The sequence below is a fragment of the Malaclemys terrapin genome, chromosome 1, assembly GCF_027887155.1.
Source record: "Malaclemys terrapin pileata isolate rMalTer1 chromosome 1, rMalTer1.hap1, whole genome shotgun sequence".
NCBI classification, from domain to species: domain Eukaryota; kingdom Metazoa; phylum Chordata; order Testudines; family Emydidae; genus Malaclemys; species Malaclemys terrapin.
This window is the reverse complement of record NC_071505.1, coordinates 310,604,471-310,625,262: the sequence shown is the minus strand read 5'-3', so window position 1 is coordinate 310,625,262 and position 20,792 is coordinate 310,604,471. Positions and strand designations below refer to the sequence as shown.

The window sequence follows — 20,792 nt, the reverse complement described above, 5'->3', positions numbered from 1 at the left end:
GGTATTTGGATGGGTGTCGGAAATAGAATGTTCAGGTTTCACACCTGTTCAGGAAATCCTTAACCAAGATAGAAGGGATTTTACTAGAGGCTACTACCTGGCTAAAAGGTGGCGTGCTTTGGCCTGGGCATGTCACCATCAACAATCGCTAGATGCCATAGGTATTCCAGTTATCCTAGACTATCTCCTCTCCTTTAAAAACTTCAGGTCTAGCCCTTAATTTGCTGCAAGAACACTTAGTAGCAATTAATGCCATCCTCCAGCAGAGGGACAATTTGTCTTTCCACACGTGGCTACAGTGAGACTTATGAAGTGCTTGATCAGGACTTTGCCACTGGTCATTATACCTGTGCCTCAATGGGATCTCAACTTTGCCCTGTCAACATTCACAGGTCCACCCTTTGAACTGCTCTCTGACCCAGTACCCATGAGGCTGCTGGTTCCTCTGGTACCAAGGGCATGGTTAAACCTAAGACTATAAAGTCCTAGGCTCCAAGAGGTCATCAGTACCATCAACAGAGTGAGGCGGCAAGAAGAGTACTACCTCTTCTCACTCAGTACCTAAGAAGCCTGCTCACACTTCATCTGGAGATGATGATCTCCAATACTTGCGAGGTTGTAGACCTTTTTCTCCAATTGGGCCTGCAATTGAACATTCAAAAATCCACCTTACCTCCTGTGCAAAACTTTTAATTCATAAGAGCTCATTTTGATTCAGTAGCGACAAGAGTCTACCTACCAATGCACAGATTCATGGCCCTATTCAACATAGTCAATACAATCCAGATCAGCCTTCAAACTATGGGCCAGAATGGTCTTCAGCTATTGGGACATATAGCAGCTAGTACTTTCATAATGGACTATGCAAAACTGTGAGTCTGATGCCTTCGGGGTGGCTGAGGACTGTTTATTCACTGAACACACACAGTCTAACTATACTACTTTCCATACCCATCTTCATAAAAGAATCTCTCAATTGGTGGAAAAATCCTCACAATGTTTGTGCAGGAGTCCCTTTCACTTGCCCTCCCCCAGCAATTATAATGACAGATGCATCCCTGTTGGAATGGGGAATGCATCTGGACATCCACACAGCCCAGGGCAGGTCGACATCTCAGATAACACTCTGCACATCAACATCCAGGAACTCAATGCAGTCAGATATGCCCATCTCCAGTTTCCACTACTAATGAACCAGCAAGCAGGGGCAAGATAGCACTCCCTCTGTGCCGAGACTGTCAAAATTTGACAGTCAGGAGAGCTCTGGCCTTCTATCTTGACAGGACTAAACCTTTCAAAAAGATTCCCAAATTATTTGTCTCAATGGCAGGCAGATCAAAAGGGTCCGCAAACTCTAAACAAAGACTTTCCAAGTGGATATCTGACTGCATTAGCTGTTGCTATCAAATTTTTAATCTCCAAAAACCCTGGGATATACGAACTCGCTCTACAAGATCTATTTCCACTTCTAGAGTCTTTCTCAAAAACGTTCCCATCATTGAAATATGTAGAACTGTAACTTGAACCTTTGTACATACCTTTGCTGACCACTGTGCAGTAATTCACGACTTGGCTTCTGATGCTGCATGTGGCTTGGCAATACTTTATTCAATACTGGACTCAACTCTGAAGCCCCCTTCTTCTTAAAGGGAACTGCTCAGTAGTCACCAAGAGTGGAGCACCCATAGGGACACTACTCGAAGAAATGGTTACCCACATTGTGCAGTAACTGTGGTTCTTCAAGATGTTTGCCCTTGTAGGTGCTGTCCTCCTTCCCCTCTGCTTTGGAGTTCTCTGCTATGGAGCTTTGTGGCAGACAAGCAACTGAACGTGGTTTGCCTGCACAGTGCTATATAACAGCATGGAGCACGAAACTGACTAACATGCACATGCCGGCCAAATGGACACTGCAATGAGAAATCTCCAAACAAAGGCGCAGGACACACAAGCACATCTAGAATGGCACACTCATCGGGGGACGCATCTCAAAGCACCAGTTCCTGCACCGGGTGAGCACCATTTCTTCAGTTTTGTTAAGACCTCTTTCACAATAATATTATTATGATTATTAATTATTCTTTTGGGGCAGGAAGAAAGTAACAATGTTATTCTAAAGTCCTTTGAATTTTTTTCTTTTTAATTATCTATTAACTATTAAAAATAAATGTTCCTACAGCATCCTTCATGACAATAATAACATTTTAAATTTAGTATGAACTACTATATAAAGTCGAATTGTTTCACTTATTAGCCACAGCAACCAATATTATTTACTCATTTCTCTTTTTGTTTTCTATCCATCCATCCTTCTCTTTCTCACTTTATTTTTTAAATGATGATGTTTGTGAAACATTTAAACCCCTGAAGTATTATCTTGCTCCTACCAAACACTTCAAAGCCTTATTCTGAAAGACAAAAACAGGTGTTTTCCTTTATCTGAGGTGATTGTAACTTGTCTATTGAAAAGGAAGTGTTTGCTTGTGCAGTTTTCCATGATTTGAATATTAATTTGCTATTTACTTTTGATCAATGATCTCCAAAAAGCAGGGAACAAAGCATTACACAACTAAACAGGTTGTTTGATGGTGATGAGCTCTACTGTTATACAATTAGTGTGCATATAGTCAAGCTGGAGAAGTTTACAGGGGTAGTAGTTGTGTGGTCCAATGATTAGCTACCACTCTGGCTGAAAATTTTGTTCCTGTCAGCCAAGAATTCATGCCAACTTTTGGCCTCATCTTCACTTTGTTGGAGATAGTAATGCCTGAAAATTCCACACTCCTTATGTTAGGAGAACCCTCTGCAGCATGCTAAAAGATAAAGATGGAAGCACTCAGAAGATAAGACCCCTTCCTTGTCCTACCTTAATTTTTTAAATAAACCTAGCCATTTAGATTTATTGAGATTATGACAAGTCACCATTAATGCAAACAAAAAGTACATTTAGTGACAGTAAAGATTGCATTAGGACACAGCCCTTCCACCCAGAACATTAAAATCATGAAAATGAAGAGTTAAAGGAAAAGTCTCCTGTAATCCTTGCCACCTCCATATTGCCTACAACATTGTCAATTACTCACTCCAACACTCCCATATGACTTTCACTTGCATTAAAAAGCACTACGTATACTGTCGTTATCAAACTTGCACTGTAACCCAAAAGAAACTGCAATCGTATACACTCTTTTAACAACAAATGAGCACATTTGATTGTCACACATTCCAAGTATTCGGGAAATTAATCTCTTTTATCATTGCTAAGATCCCGGTTAAGATTTTGCGATACAACACAAGTTTGATGAAGTTGGAGCACGTATTGCATTTTTGGATGTTGCAGATGAAAGTGAAAGCTTTATGGGAGTCGGTTATTAGCAGTGTTGTAGGCAATATGAAGGTAGCAAGGAATGTGGCAGACTTTAACTTCTGATTTCCAAGCTTTTAAGGTTTTGTGTAAATGGGGTGTGACCTGGTGCAAACTTAACTGTCACAAAATATAGTTTGTTTGTGTTAATTTCCTAGGCCTTTTTTTATATGGAATATAAAATAACTCCCTAGGGTCAGGGATGGGAGAGGGGAGAAGGGGAGCTGTACTTCAGCTGGGAAAAACCGCATTGCTGAAGCTGCTCCAGGCTTTATCAACTCTCCTAAAGAGCACGAGAGGCTGCAAAATACCTCAGGAAGTTTTGTCTGTCTAAAACATTTTATCCCTGCTTCGAGGTTACTGAAAGTAAGTGCACCAAGAGAAACCCACCATATTTAGCAGGGCCAACATAACCTGTTAGGTGGAGGGAAGCCCCATAAAGGAGTCTGTCATCTCTCACTTCCTGAAACATGCAGTAGCCTCTCATTGATATCTGGAAACTTCCAGGAGCAGCTGCAGCAGCATGGGGCTTGCCCTTCCTCCACTTGTCTAATTTGCTCTTCCTTACTCTCTGTATTCTGTTCCTTCCAGTGTGAAGCATACCTCTCAATCTTTTAGCCTGCCATTGTGTGAAATCAAAATGCATAACAAATGCGTGTATTTTGGTGATTCACAACATGATTTACAGATTACCATGGTTTTTAGGACAAGAACTTTTTTAAAGATGTCCTCTCGCTGTGTGAACCACATACAACTGTAAACCATCTCTCCCCATAGAAGTCAACATCAGGGTTTGAGCCTAGATGAGGACCCTGTCACCTGAGCTTCCAGGAGTAGTTGCTTATCTCTTTTCAAACCAATCACTAGAGGAGGACTTGATACACACTTTCTGACTGGGTTGCCCAACTATTTACTAGTCAGTAGTAGCATAATTGTGATGAGGAACCCTTGGTTCTGTCCCTGGCTCTATGAGAAGAGAGTAAGTTTAGTTGTTAGAAACTGACTTTGAGCTTTCAATATTCTGTTTGGAAAGTAATTAACTGAGTGGATAAGATGTATGTTTGCCATGATAGAGACCCTTATTCTGTTCCTGACTGCCTGGCATAATCTCTCTGGGTATGTCTACACTGAGATAAAAGATCTGCAGCATGGCTGGGGCTGGGGCTGGGTTGGGCTGGATTAGCTGAACTAGGGCTTGGGGGACTATAAAACTGCAGTGTAGACATTCAGGCTTGGTCTGGGATTCAGCAAGGGAGGAGGGTCTCTCAGCCCAGGGTCTAGCCTGAGCCTGAATGTCTATGTGCAGTTTTTAGCCCTGCAGCCCAAGCCTGACCCATCTGACCCAGGCTCCGAGACTCAGTGCCGCCGTTCTTTTGTTGCAGTGTAGACATACCCTTTGTTAACCTATTTGAAAAATTAGGGAGGGGTTGCATGCAGCAGCTCAAACTTGATTGCTTTCTGTTGTTCAGGTTTGTGACCTTGGCCACAAGGCCAAGTAATAAGTGTGTGCTGAAGTGCATGAGAATATAAACAGCAGATATGTGAGCATAGCCAACTGGGGGGAGAGGCTTTAGCCCCCCTCAAAAATTTGGGGATTCCATTAATAAATAAAGGAAACACTGACCATGGAACATAGTTGTTTATCTCACTTTATTCAAAGTGGACAGATTTAGTCAAGATACAGAACTACTAAATAAAGGGAAGTCACAAGCTATTATTTTTTTAACTCTAGCCCCACCTAATAAAAGCAAGTTGTCTATATCCCCAAGTTAACAGAGGTAAGATTTAAACCCATGATCTCCTGTTTTACAGCTCAGGGAACTTTCCCATAGGCTACAGAGGTTTTGGTAGAGGACTCTCCTTCCCTGTATTGACTTACTGGAACTTATTCAGTGTCTGCAGAGGTTTTTCATCAGCAGACATGTAACTTCAAATGTGGCGGGTTTGGCTTCGCACACAATTACACTTATTTCTAAAACGTGACAAAAAGCTATATAAACAAAGGCTAGCTACGTGTAACTGCTACTGTCAGAACTGGCATGCAAGGAGCTATATGTAGAACAAAGCCCAGTGCCCATAGTACTTCAGATATCTTGCAAAGGGAATCTGAAAAAAAGTAAGGCAGTCCAGTAAGAAAAACTACCAAAAATGATTTCAGAATACATAGTCTCTCTGTACCAACCAATTTTTCAGCAAACCACCATGAAATATTAAAAAAGTACTCAAAGTTTGCATTTTATATTTTGTTTACCATTCTTATGAAACTTCAAAATAATGTTCAATGTTCAAAATAAAGGTTTAAAACTCTCTTTGAGCTGGAAACTCCAACACAATCTTTACTTGACTGCCACAACCAGCTTTAGCATAACATACATATTCTGATGAGAGATAAGAATGGGTTAATTTTAATTATTAGTAATTAGATAATCATTGTTGATCACACCAATTCCAATTCACCTCTTACAGAGATATTTTCCTTTTTTTAACACAGACTGCTCTTACACTGTGTTTGATAAGTGACAAAGAAAATTCTCAGATAAAGCTAGCAATCCACCCTTAACTCACCATTTCAGGTATCTTATACTAGTGTATGAACTGATATTCTCAATACTTGTAATTTTTGGATACACCATTCTCCTGTCCTGCTGTCCTAGCTGCTTTAACTTGGCATTTTCATTGAGGGTTTTTTTGTTGTTTGTTTGTCACAATCTTAAATCATATTTATATCTATTTATTAATATTTGTTTGATTATATGCTCTTTGGGGAAGAGACCTTGTTTTTCTTGCACTAGGCCCAAACACTTCTAACAAATACTACTGAAGTATGATTCTGTGGACACACTGATTACTCCTGGGGGAATTCTACGCCACTGCGCATGCACAGAATTTATGTCCCCTGCAGATTTCTTTGCTTCCCCATCAGAAAAATGACTTTCTGATGGGGAAGCAAAGGGAAGCCACAAGAGCAGTCATGCGACCCTCCACAGAAGTACGTTTTGGGTGCCCAGGGTAGCTGGTATACAGTTAAAACACTGTCGGGGAGGGGGAAGGACTGGGGAAGACCCGGCTGGTGGCTCGTACCCTGCCCCAGGCTTAGCTGCTAGTCCCAGATGGGCTGGGGAGGATGGGACTTCCTCTTCTGCTGCATAGCATCTGGGGCTGGGTCAGACCCATCCCCAGATTTCTCCCCCAGCTGCAGGAAGCTCTGCAATCTCCCCCATCTCCTCCCCCCGCTTCCTGCACCCATTGCTCCTCAGCTGCAGGGGGCGGGATCCCCGTACGGGAAGCTGCTCCCCCATTTGCCCAACTCCCGTGCATCCAGACCCCCTCATACCCAGACCCTCCCACCAAGCCTCACCCATCCACACCCAGACTCCCCCCTCCGCTGAGCCCCACTCCCCCTGCATCTGAACCACCCCGGCAAGCCACCTGGATCCCCACCTCACCGAGCCCCAGCCAGCTGTACCTGGATCGCCACCCCACTGAGCCCCACTCCCCCAGCATCTGGACTCCCCACCGAGCTCGAAAACCCAGACCCCTCTGCCAAGTTATACCCCCCTGACCGCTCCCCTCTGCTGAGCCCCAGCCACCTTCACCTGGACCCCCCTGCAGAGTCCCATTACTGTTGCACCCAAAAACCCCCAACGAGCCCCTATGCATCCAGATCACCCACACACCAGAATCCCCCACTGAGCTGCCTGTATCCAGATTGCCCCACACAGAACCATCTCAACCCACACATGCATCCCCCCACACTAAACCTCTCCACACTTGGATCCTGCCTTGCTGAGCCTGCCTGCCCATACCTGGTGCACCTGGCATGGAGGGCAGGGCCCTAGGGTGTTCCTGGGGCAGACCCGGCCCTTGTGCTTTGTCAGGGTCGGGTGCAGCCTCACCGCTGAGTCCATGTCCCAGGGGGGAGCTGCACAGTGATCTCCCACCTCTGTGTAGCCAGTGGCCTGTGCTCCCCAATGCCTTGCTGGAGCCTCCACATTCATTTGACAAATAAAATTTGAAGAATTTTAAAATATTGTGTACAGATTTTTTTTTTTTTTTTTTGGTGCAGAATGTCCTCAGGAGTAACTGATGTACACATAGCTTGTGACTAAGGCCATTGGAAATCTGTGGGAACCTTCTGAAAAGTTCTGTAGAAGCACTAACAGCAATCAGGGCCACTACCTGCACGTTGCCCCAGTTGGTCCATTTATATACCCCACCCTACCCCTAGTGCAGGATCTATTTCAACTCTGGGGTCAGGAGAGAGAGAAGAAAGCCAGATGGAAAATGCCATGTTGAAGGTTGTGTGGATGTCTGAAATTGTGCCCCATGTGTGTATGCATTTTGATACAGTCTTTCAGTTACATGATCACATACTGTTTTTCCCCCTCATTCAGTGCCAGGCTGGATGAACAAGAACTATGGTTGCCCATGCAACCTTTAATGTGGAATTTCACAACTTTTGAGTGCTCGATTTTGCAATATAAATAACATTATTTTAACAGCTGTTTGTACAAAATTATGTTTAGCTGCACAATAAATAGGTACATAAAATGACATGAATACACAATATACAGTTTATATCCTTTATAGATCTATGTGTATATCTGTGTGTTCATCTGTACCCTTCCGTGCAAGCTGAGGAGAAGTTCTGTGGCAGATCTCGTATTTTGCTACAGAATGGGAAAACGAGGGTGGGCTTGTTCAATGTCTTGAGCTGTTGTACAAAAATCTCCTGTGAGGTAGAAAAAATAGTCAGGATCCTCTAATCTTCCGCAGTGTCTCTGCTAGTGGCCACAGCTCAGTTCTGCAGGCAGTCTAGGTGGTTAGTGCTAAGGATTCCATTTTTCATTCACCAATGTTTTTCTAGGGGAGCACAGCCTTTTTTTCTCTCTCTCTCTTTTTGCACAATCTGGCCTTTAGTTTGCGACTAAAAATCTTTATAAATGTGCAGTTCTTCAAGTGATTGCACATGTCCATTACACGGTAGCCACATGCACGCCCAGCGCACATACTACTTCAGTGCGCTGAGCACGCACACACCACCAATGAAATGGACACGTGCAATACATCTTGAAGAACAATCGTTACAAACCAGGTAAGTAACTAGGGTTTTTTTGGGAGAGGGGGTGGGTTTTTTAGTATTGTGCATTTACAATATCTGTTTCTCTCTCTCAAAACAGTTTGGGCCTTTGTCATGTCTTTAAAACTTGTATGTGGAGAGGGCATTCTATTCATGGTCTCCCCATGCCTGAGGAGAAAAGGGGGTGTTTGGGAAAGCATCACCTGTGTAGCATAGTAGTTGCTGTCCCTTTGAGGAGGTATCCATGTGTGGCTAAGAGGATGTGACTGGTTGGGATGGAAGGATTTCATTTTGTAGATTGTTCTTACATCTCCCAGAACAAAAAACAGCACAGAATCCACTCAAGTTTAATTCATCTAGTAGCTGCATTAAGTTTTGTTCTGAGTTCCTCAGTGTTGTGAAACCCTCATTCCTCACTACTCTCCTTTAGGAGAACTACTGCCAACAAAGAAGTTGGGGAGAGCCACAAACAATTGTGGATAAGATTCTATATTAATAAAATGCCCTTATATAGAAATTGTCATATCAATTCAGACCTGTAATCTGTTCTGTTCTCTACCCTGTCTCCAATAGCGGTCAGTACCAGATGCTTCTGAAGATACTTTAAAATGCCTAAAGCACAATTTTGCAATAACATGCTTGTGAGGGAAGTGTTTTCCTAACTTGAGGCAATAAAAGCTGTATACCCTAAAGGATGAGACTTATTATACCATATACATTTTTATCCTAGCTCATGTAACTGGTTACTTTTATATAAATGTCAAATCCTTTTTAAAATTTGAATAAGCTTTCTACCTTGATAATATCTTGTGGGAGTGAGTTCCACAGAGTATTGATTAAATTTGTTGCCTTTCAATTTTACTTGGTGTCCGTTTCTTCATGTTGCATGAAAGAGGGAAAATGGGCACATCTGAATTACCTTCTCTTTACTCCTCATTTTATGCCTTTCGTTCATTTCCTCTTGACATTTAAGTAGTACTAATCTTTTAAATCTTTCCTCATTTGGACATCATTCCATAATTCTCCAGACCTTTGTTACTTCTGCTATAACCTACATTTCCATATCATCTTTATTTTTAAAAAGCAGCAGAGGGTCCTGTGCCACAGGACCCTCTGTTGCTGTTTACAGATTCAGACTAACACGGCTACCCCTCTGATCTTTATTTTTGTATTCCTACCCGCTCAAAAATATTTCTCAAAATTATGGAAATTAAAAACTAATTTCTTTGCACAAATTAGTTGTTGGGGTAAGTGACCAGCTCTTGCAATATTCAGATTTAATAAATGTCATCACCTTCTCCTGATTCACAGAGGTCTTGCAGCTTTTCCAGAACTGTGTTGGAAACTGTTAATTAAATAGGAGATAGTTAAATTACTAAAATTCTTAGTGGGTAATGAACATTTCAAGCCCTTGTTCTCTGTGTCCATTAACCAGCCCTATGTTGTATTTGCCAACAGAGCTTTTAAACCTTTGAAGATTTGTCCTCTCTTCAGCAATTAACTTTGTTCTCTTTAGTTATGCACCTTAATATCAAAGTGTTCCTTTCCTGTTTTTGTAAATGAATAAGTGCCCAAATGCTGCATTTGTCCCAGATTCTGCACATTCGCATGACCAGCTTAATTAAAAAACAGACAGCTCAATAATTCTACCATAAGCTGCTAGTAATGAAGCAGTTGGAGTCCCTGAAGACCTTTATCATTGAAATGCTCAGTGGTTTCTCAAATAAAGTGGATGACTCAGTATTACTTATAGAAGTAAGGGAGATTATTAGCAGTGGAAGACACATTTGAACTTGCCGAAAAGATGGCTTTTGTCTCTAGAAAGACCAACTCTCAGTAATAATTACACTCCCAGAAGTCTCTCCTTATTCACACATTCAATGTTTGAATAGCTTGCTATTGCTTGTTAATCCTTGCAGGAATGCGGCTTTGGATATGGGGAGGATGCACAGTGCATGACATGCAGGCTAAACAGATTCAAGGAGGACTGGGGATTTCAGAAGTGCAAACCTTGTCTGGACTGTGCAGTAGTTAACCGGTTTCAGAAGTCCAACTGTTCTGCCACCAGCAATGCAGTGTGTGGGGATTGCTTACCAGGGTGAGTCATTTTCTGTAGATGAAACTTGAAATACAAAATTTAAAACAATTTGCATTAATATTTACTTGTTTGTGTGATCTGGAGAAATGAGTACATAATTGGGAGTCAGAAAATCCAGAGTACTAATTCTGACTCTGTCAACAATTTAGTATATGGCCCTGAGCAAATCACTTCACTTATCTATCTGTTTTCCCACTTGTAAGATCAGGATAATAATATTTACCCACCTATCTCACAGGAGTATTGTGAGGAGTAGTCCATCAATGTCTGCACAGTGCTTTGAATACAGAAAGTGCGATAAAATGCTAAGTATTATTATTACTGTTATTTCTTAAAGAACTCAACATCTGATTAGACATTTCCAAACTGCAAATAAGTTCCAATTTGACTTCTTCCTCTTACCTCTCCAAACCAATTTAAAAATGATTATAAATGTATTATCACCCCAACACTGAAGTCAAAATATTTTCTAAATTCTGATGAAACCTCTTTAATCTTGAAACTTTATTTGTGGGTTAACCTTTACACTTCTCATTATCACTGTGATATTTATGAATATATTTTTTACTTCTGAAAAATATTAAATATGTTTAATCATCAGGTTTTTACATCCTCAGGTTTGGTAATAGGGAGCTAAATTCTGTGTTCAGTGTCCATGCTGTGTTCCTTACTTTGAATGGGATGTCACCCACCACAAAGGGCACAATTTGGTCCTATGAATGCGTATAGTCACTAATATTGCTATCATTTACACAGTGTACTGTGAATTACCTGCAATGGTTTAATGTAAGTGAGAAAGAACTAAATCTTTATATTGTCTTATCCTGACTGAAAGTTAATACTCATTTCTAGTTCTAATTCCCATGGTCTCTAGACATAGGATTTCTATAGGATTTGAATAGGTTGTGTTATTCAGCTAGAGTACCCATTTGAAAATCTTACCAAGAAGGAGTAAAACTTACTATTTATATGTATATGCATTGTGCTTTACGAAGCAATAAAGCTACAGATTCCCTTCCCAAGAAGTTTTCAATCTACAGCAACAAAGAATGAAAAAATGACGGAGTGTTGAAAAATAATGGCCACAACAGTGAGAGATTAAATTATGCTTATAAGACCTGATCCCTTGAAATGAGTTGAAAAAGTCCTGTTAACTTTAGTGACTTGCATTGAGGCCCATCTTGTTTGTGCCTGATTTCCCCCACCCCAATACAGTATAGTTTGAGGCAGTGTCTGGAGTGAAGTTTGATAAGTTATAAGTGGTCATTATAGCAGCTGAGAATGTTAATCATTTAGGCCCTGATCCTGTAAAGACTTGTTTACATGCTCAAGACTTGTTTACCCACCATGAGTAGTTCCATTGAGATCAATGCAGTTACTCAGTGTGTAAAGTTGAGTGCATGTATAAGTCTTTGCAGGATCATAGTGCTATTTCTTATGGTGTACAGATTCATTCCATAGCTACCGTTAGGTCTAGAAGATTGTTAGGACTATTCGTCACAAATTTATAAACATATGATTTATTTTCTTCATCACTGGCCAAATATTTGTTTGCTTACTCCCACTACCCCAAGGCCACTGCCCATCCTTGATTATTCTTATTTAATATTTTTAATTCAAGACTGGTGGTGATGGCTTGTGCTCAATCCTCCATATTCTTACACTAAATTGATGAATCAGTGAGCGTGATCTTGGGGGTTGTCAACTGTTGAACATTAAGGGATTTGGACAAAATTCACTGTTGATTGGTCAAATAAATGAACAGATCAATTCATCAACATGGCATCAGTGTTGCGAATCTCCTTTTAACTAAACAAGTGACAAACTGGGACTTGTGGTTATTTCACAGACCTTGCTGAGTTTGTCTCATCTTGTTAGTCCCACACTATCAGTCTGTCTCATCCATTTATAAAATTAGATTGTAAATTCTCTGTGGCAGGGGCTGTTTTTGTGATTTGTTTTTACAGCACCTAATACCTCAGGATCCTGGTCGATGATTGGTGACCCTAGGCATTACCATAATAAATACAATAAATAATTGCCAAGGACTAAGTCACCATTTTATTCCTTCTTGGCAATTGTATAGCAATTCAGATTATTGTCCTACCTGTGAGTCATGTATTTTATTCCATCACTAAAGGGCTCCTAATTAGGTTTTCACACATACCCATACCGACTACAGGCATTTTTTAACACCTTTTGGACATGGGCTACCTGTGTCTTTGAGAGAGTGTGCAAACTTTTACCTCTATCCCTACTCTGTCTCCTCTGAATCCAGAAGTGAGTTTTCTTCCTCTAGGAACACTTAGCAATGCCTAAGCAACAACAATTCCGGTTTGTTTAAATAATATGAGATGTATTCAAGAGAGAAAATAAAGCGAAAGGAATTAAGCATAACAAAAAATGACTAATTTAAAGATTATGCAAAACATAACTAGCTAAATGGTTTAGCCTATAGTTAAGGAGAATTGAGTTTTGCATCTCAGCAATGGTCTGTATTGCAGTTGCATACTGGCTTTTAACATCCTTCTGTTCTATCTAATGTGTGCTTTCTCTGTTCATATCACAGCATCAAACTAGTTTGTTGAACTGCTGATATATTTTATTTTAATGGGTGCATTGATGATGGGTTTTTTAAATGCCTACAAATCGGACAAATTTTAATAATCACATTATCACCAACCTGGTGCCAGTACAATCAATACTTTGTGTTATTTTAGATAGATCATAAGTGTGCTAGTCACATCAAAGTAAACATTTAATCCAAGAAGTTGCCTTGAAGAAACCACAATTTACATGATTCAAACCTAGTACAAGGCTCGAAACAAAACTAAATAAGTTGGTGAGGTGTTATAGGCTGTTATACTCTGGCACAGGTTATTTTAAAACCTAACTCTCAAAAGCATATTAGGAAGTTCTCATTTATCCTCTGCTACTTCTCTTATCTGTTTTAAGATTGTATCCTGATGCCCATCACCATAGCTAGTATCTGAGCATTGTGCACAAAATCAGTAGCAAAGTTCATAAAGTCTTGGCTCTTCTCTCTTTTCAGGGTCAAATCTCTGCTTGGGTTATAGTGTTTGGATTTTATATTTTTGGGGGTAGTTTATTGATTTGTTCGTTCAGGAGTTTTTTCTTTGTTTATTGTTTGTTCATTTGCTCTTCCTTATAGCCATCTGACTTACTCCTCATGCCCTATGTTTCAACCCTGTGTATTGCCTCACCTTGCTTTATTTAGCTTGTTTGCGAATAAGCTCTAATATGGGTGACAGATTTAAGTTGTAGATTTATCATATTTTATTTGTACCGTGCCCACAGATGTGCTAAATGCCTCATAAATAAATAGACAGGTCCCTGCGCCCAAAAGCTTACAGTCCAGAATTTAAATATGACAGCACAAAAGGGAATGGCGTGAGGGTGAAACATGGATCATAGGGTGGCTTGGCTACTTCATATTCATTCTTTGATGAGTTTTGTATTATAAACATGCAAAGAAGTTCACTTCTTGTACAGTTCACAACAGAATTGTGTTTGAGAGAATCATCTTGCTTTTCTGAAGGTTTTGCAGAGTAGTATGTTCTTCTTCAAGTGCTTGCTCATGTCCATTCACATGTATGTATGCACACACCATGTACACCATTGCTGAATGGTTTTTCCCTGAATGGTATCTGTTGGGTCGGTTCCAGTGCCCCCTGGAGTCACGCCTTCATGGCGCTGTATATAGGAGCCTGTTGCCTCCTCACTTCCTTCTTTCCGCCTGTGACAATCGCTGGAACTGCTCATTCTTGCTCTGCAGGTTCTCTCCCCAGTGGACTTCTTTGTATTTTTTCCTGTAAATGGTTATAAAATTTTAGTAGTTCATGTTTGCAATTAGTTAATAGTTGTTAGTATAGAGTAGGACCCTGCTTAATGGGGTTCTTTCCCACCCTGGCATCCAGGGCATGCCTCAGTCTCCGTGGTTTAAGTCATGCAAGGCTTGCCACAAGCCTATGCCTCTCAGTGATCTGCACTCAACCCAAGTGTTTGGGCAAATCCCACCTGCATGATCGTTGCAGGATCTGTAGAGGTTTTAAGCCCCAGACTCAAAAAGAAAGGGAGCAGAGACTTAAGTTCCTCCTGATGGAGGTGGGCTCTTCATCCCGGAACTGGGTCACCCCGACTTGGCACCAAGCACCTCTGCCTCTGTGAGGAGTGTGCCAGCTTCCGTGAGGGACAGGCACCGCAGCCTGGCCTCCTCGGCACTGAGAAGAGACTCCTCATCAGTGTCACATGACTCCCAGCACTTCCATAGTTCACCAGTATAGAGGAAGTCAGTGCAGGAGAGCATGCAGCACTGCTCCCATTTTCTGGTACTGTGCAAGAAACAGCGTAAAACAGACAGGGGGTGCTCCTCTACCCCAAAGCCTGCCAGTCATAAGGACTCTGGAAGAGTGAAACCCACCCAGGGCCACTCTGGCTCAATGACTGCTGCTGTGGAACCACTGACTCCGGCCCAGAGAGGGAGCTGTCAAGTCCAGTGCTATTGGACTCTCTCCCGTCAAAGAGCCATAGGAGTGCAGGGCTGGCGCTCCTGTCCGCAACTAAGGCATTCCAGGAGAGACAGGATCTGATGTCCCTCCCGGTACCGCCATTGCCATCTAGACACGAGCCAGCACCTGAGGCAAGGACAATTATGGTACCGATGCCCCAGGTGCCATCCAAAGAGAAGTCGGCAATGAGGGAGCAGCATTGGTGTCCCCTAGCCCAGCGCCGCTTGCTGGCACCATCCAGCACTTCCCCTCCCTGGTCTCTGGGTAGTGAATCCTTGGCTTCAGACTCAGACCCTGAGTCCTATGCCTCAAGAAGGAGCTGCAATCAGTTGTACCAACAGTACTGAATGGATTATATGAACCAAGGATTCCCACCTACAGGCTGGCCAGCATAATGGCAAATGCCAGTGCAATGGCCCTTTTGGATTCCGTGGGTTTTTCACCCAGGCTCAAGGACCTCAGTCAAGGAGGTCCTATTCGGTGGCCTCAGAGAGAAGAGCCCTACCACCACCACCTCCTCTAGCGATGCAGGGAATGGACCAAGGCATTGAGCCAGGTACCATGCTTCAGAGAAAGTATCGAGGGACCTGTCAGAAGCAAACAAACAAGAACAAGGACTGGTACTGATCCTAGGATCCTCTTTCCTACTCACCAGACAAGGCGGGTGTGGAAACCACAAGGGCACTCACTTGAGATGACCACAAGGCCCATCAGGAACTGCTAAAGAGGGTCGCCCAAACCTGTGGATCCAGGTGAAGGAAGTTGCATAGACCTCCCACACCCTGGTGGACATTTTGGAACCGTCAGGTCCATCCAGGGTAGCCCTGCCCCAAATCGTGCCATTTTAGAACCAGTCAAAGCATGTGGCAGACTCCATCCTCTGTGCAACCTACGCCAAAGAGGGTGGAGAGAAAATACTTTGTCCCTCTGAAGGGGTTTGAATATCTTTACACTCATCCCCCTCCTGGGTACATAGTAGTCTCAGCAGCAAATGAGCGAGGGTGACAAAGGCAACGGGGTCCTACCCTGAAGGCTAAGGATGCCAAAAAGCTGGACCTCTTTGGCAGGAAGATCTATGCTACAAGGGGGCTCCAGCTTCACTTTGCAAATCAGCAGGTGCTCCTTAGTCGATATGATTTTAATACTGGGGAGCAATGACAAAGTTATTGCCCCAGGAGTCCAGAGCAGAATTCTCAGCCTTGGTCAAGGAGGGCAGGGCGGTGGCCAAGGTGTCCCTGCAGGCGGCTCTGGATGTAGCCATCTCAGCAGTTGTTTTGTAAAGAGCCTCTTGGCTACAGGTCTTGGGCCTCCCTCATGAGGTGCCTCAAACTATCCAAGACCTGCCTTTTGAAGGCACAGTGCTATTTTCTTAGCAAACAGATGCTAAGCTGCATAGCTTGAAGGACTCTATGGCTGCTCTGAAATCTTTGGATCTGCACACCCTGGCCCCGTTGAGAAAACATTTCAAGCCGCAACCATTACCTTGGTTCTACCAGTCACAACCGAGGCAGGACTATAGTAGAAAGCAAGGCAGGAATTACACAAGGAGGCCTCCTCCCCAACCTTCCTTGACCCAGGGATCTGGGCCCACCGGGCAGTCAGCTAGCTCCAAGCAGGCGTTTTGAGGGTGCACCCAAAGATGGCATATCTGAGCTATACCTGGATCTACTATCTTAGTAGACCGGCTATCCCACTTCTATTAGGGCATGGGCCCATATCACCTCAGACCGCTGGGTGCTATGCACGATAGGACTAGGATACACTCTGGAATTCAGTTCTTGCCCTCCTTCTCGCCCTCCCTCCCTGTCCCTCTTCAGGGACCCTTCTCACAAACAACTTCTAATTCAGGAGGTGCGAATGCTCCTGCAAGTGGTAGCGGTAGAGGAGGTTCTTCTGGAGTTAAGGGGTAGGGAGTTTACATCCAGTATTTCCTAATCCCCAAAGGCAGTTTCAGACTCATTCGGGGTCTGCGAAACCTCAACAAATTCATGAAGAAGCTGAAGTACCACATGGTCTCCCTGGCCTCCATTATCCCCTCTTTAGATCCAGGAGACTGGTATGTCGCCCTCGACCTGAAGGACGCATATTTTCACATATCCTTAGTCCTGGACCACAGACAATTCCTGCGGTTCGTTGTGGGATAGGTGCATTATCAGTTCACACTATTGCCTTTCGGCCTATCAACGGCCCCTCAGGTCTTCACAAAGTGCCTGGTGGTAGTTGCTGCCTTCCTGAGAAAACGAAGAGTACAGTGTATCCCTACCTCGATGACTGGCTGGTCAGAGGCTGGTCCAGAGAATGAAAGCACACATTCAGTTAATATTGTCAACCTTCCAGAGGTTAAACCTTTTGCTGAATGCGCAAAAGTCGACCCTTATCTCCATCTAAAGGCTTGAGTTCATAGGGGCCATTCGTGACTCAGTCCAAGCCAAGACCTTCTTACTAGAAGCCAGGTTCCAGACACTGAGCTCAATCACAGAGAACCTCAGGAAACATCCCACTGCCACTGCCAGGACCTGCCCAAAGCTCTTAGGGCACATAGATTTGTGCACATATCTGGTAAAGCACATGAGTTTGAGACTCAGACTGCTTCAGGCCTGGCTAGCGACAGTGTACTGGCCAGGCCAGGACTGCCTGGACAAAATGCTCACATTTCAATGCCCTCCTCTGGTGGTTGCCCCCAGAGGTGGTTTGCGCAGGCGTTCCATTCAGGAGACCACAGCTGTCGATGTCTCCTTCATCTGAGCCATGAGTCCCTTCACCTGATGGCTTGGAAGCTCCATGGCTGAATCCTTTGAAGTCAGCATCCTCTTGTCCGGTACAGGAATTTCTGTTAGGTAGCAGAAAGCATCCACCAGGGCCACCTACCTGGTGAAATGGAAAAGGTTCTCAATCAGGGCAGGACAAAAGGGAATCTTGCACATGCAAATGACAATACCGTGTATTCTGGACTATTTGTTACATCTAAAGCAGCAAGGGCTGTCGATGTCTTTGATTAGTGTGCACCTTGCAGCTATCTCAGCCTTCCACTCAAGCGTGAGCAGTGGGTCCATCTTTGCTAACGCACTCTGTAGCTGCTTTCTTAAAGGACTGGACAGGCTATACCTGCAGGTGAGACAGCCAATCCCACTTTGGGACCTTAACTTGTTTCTCTCGAGACTCACAGGGGCACCGTTTGAGCTGTTGGTGACATGCTCTTTGCTCTACTTGTCATGGAAGATGGTCTTCTTCATGGCCATCACCTTGGCCAGGAGAGTCTCAGAAATTAGGGCCCTTACTTCAGAACCACCCTACATGGTTTTCTTCAAGGATAAGGGCCAGCTGCACCCCCACAAGGCCTTCCTCCCAAAGGTGGTATCGCAGCTCTACAATAACTAGGACACTTTTCTCCCTGTCTTCTTCCTGAAGCCACTTGCCAGTAGCCAGGAGCAGAGGTTCCACTCACTAGAGGAGCACTGGCCTTCTTCATAGATAGGACCAGATCGTTTAGCAAGACTACTCAGCTCTTCATGGCAGTGGCTGATAGGATGAAAGGCCTCCTTGTCTCAGCCCAAAGAATTTCCTCATGGATTACTTCTTGTATTCACACATGCTATGACCTGGTGAAAGTCCCTGCTCCAGCATTGTCGGCACACTCCACAATGGCGCAAGCATCTTCAGTGGTATTCGTGGCATCCAGGATATCTGTAGAGCGTTCATTCGTGTTCCCATCCAGGATATCTGTAGAGTGGCAATGTGGTCATAGATTCATAGATTCATAGATTATAGGACTGGAAGGGACCTCGAGAGGTCATCGAGTCCAGTCCCCTGCCCGCATGGCAGGACCAAATACTGTCTAGACCATCCCTGATAGACATTTATCTAACCTACTCTTAAATATCTCCAGAGACGGAGATTCCACAACCTCAGGTGTGGTCTTCAGTCCACACCTTTGCAACCCACTATGCCATCACGCAACAGGTTACAAATGATGCTGGATTTGGCAGAGCAGTGCTACAGTCCAATTTTCGTTGACTCCGAACCCACCTCCGGCATTTGCTTGGAAATCACCTACATGAAAATGCATATGAGCAAGCACTCGAATCAAAAACTGTTAGTAACCTTTCCATAACCATTGTTCTTCAAGATATGTTGCTCCTGTCCATTACCAAACCCACCCTTCTACCACTCTGTCAGAGTTGCCGGCAAGAATGAATGAGGGGGTGGCAGGCTCCTATATACAGCACCATGTAGGCTTGATTCCAGGGGGGCCAGAGCCAATCTGACCCTACAGATATTACTGAGTGAAAAACCTTCCAGTAACAGTAACATGCGGCATGTACATCCCTATATGGGAATGGACATAAGCAACACATTTCACAGAATAACAGTTATGGAAAGGTTAGTAATTTTGTTTTTTAAATTTTTTAAATACTTTTCAGATGTCATTCTACATAACTATATAAAATAGCCATATTGTAAGCAGTCCTCCAATTCTGAGACAGACAATTCTTTGCCAAAAATTAAAAATTCTGCACACAATATTTTAAAATGCTGCAAAATTCTGAATTTTTTTGTCAAAATAACATAGTATAATCACACCAGTTTCAATTATTTTGCTAATTTATTTTAAAATACCTGACAGCAAGTATATCTGTAACAATACAGACAACAAAATAGATCCAGGAAATGTTTTTTGACAAATAGATTCCTTAGTAGGAATATTAAGACAGAACTTTGAGTAATAATTCATTTAAACTTCAATACAGAAACATATTTCCCGTACCCCTCAGAAGCAGTGCAAAGGCTTGAGGGAGTCAGGGATAATGGATGATCTGAGACAGAGGGAAGTAATTGCTGGGCAGGAGCCTAGGAGTGAACCTGGATGGTTGTTGGGTATGGGTCGGAGAAGTATGAAACAGGTTTATTTTGGGCAGGGGAATAATTATTAGGGAGTTGGGAAGCCTCTCCCATGCAGATCCTGGTTGACCAATAGCCTCCCCCATTCAGTCAGCCACATCTGCCCCATCCCTATGTGTCCCTGCACCCCTACGACTCCTTCTGAATCCCAGTCTGTGACCTCCCAGCAGCCCCATGTGCCTTGCTCTGTCTGTCCTGCACCCCACCCTCCAATATTCCATGCCTCTTCATCTGGTTCCGCAGGCAGAGTGCTGTGAGGAGTGCAGCCTCTCCCTGTCTCTCTCTGGGATTGGCTGAGCCAGTTGCCTCTGTTCTGGTGTCATAATAGCTCCTGGTGGGTGAAAGGAGTAACTGCAACACCTCTCCAGCAGAATGTATTTTCCATGGAGAGAAAAAAAATCTGTGGGGGACATGAATTCTGCTCATGCACAGTAGTGCAAAATTCTCCTAGGAGTAAAGACTCTACTGTAATAAAAAAAATAATAATTACAAGCTGTTCTTTTATCTTCTAGATTTTACAGGAAGACGAAGCTTGGCGGCTTTCAAGACATGGAGTGTGTTCCTTGTGGAGATCCCCCTCCTCCCTATGAACCTCACTGTAAGTGCTCATTGTGTTCAAATTAGAACAGGACCAACTTTTGGCCTTGTACATTTTTTCCTACTTTTATCTAGAAAGCTCAGCTAAGTGTACTTTCATTGCTGAAACTGATCCACTTGCTTTCTCTTTAATCAACTTTGCTACCAAGAAAGTAAACATCTTTGTTTCAGTGCAGTTGCTGTGTTCTATTATGCCAAAACCCAATTGATTCAGCCCAATCCTGCAAC

The 20,792-nt window shown here is 43.2% G+C and overlaps 1 protein-coding gene and 1 long non-coding RNA gene across 9 annotated transcripts in view; one reads left to right on the top strand and one right to left on the bottom strand.

Annotated features, from left to right (window-relative positions):
• Positions 1-20,792, top strand: part of TNFRSF19 (TNF receptor superfamily member 19) — a 110,821-nt gene that overhangs the window by 41,901 nt on the left and 48,128 nt on the right. For all 8 annotated transcript variants that reach the window (XM_054015442.1, XM_054015438.1, XM_054015444.1 and 5 more), the window contains 2 exons: positions 10,361-10,539; positions 20,480-20,565. In XM_054015442.1, coding sequence (XP_053871417.1) covers positions 10,361-10,539; positions 20,480-20,565 — 265 coding nt within the window. The remainder of the gene's footprint in view (positions 1-10,360; positions 10,540-20,479; positions 20,566-20,792) is intronic.
• On the bottom strand, positions 5,044-11,938 carry LOC128829931 (uncharacterized). The gene is made up of 4 exons (XR_008443509.1): positions 10,767-11,938; positions 10,452-10,563; positions 9,736-9,786; positions 5,044-5,467 (listed from the first exon to the last, which is right to left on the bottom strand). It is a non-coding gene; the product is annotated as an uncharacterized LOC128829931 (long non-coding RNA).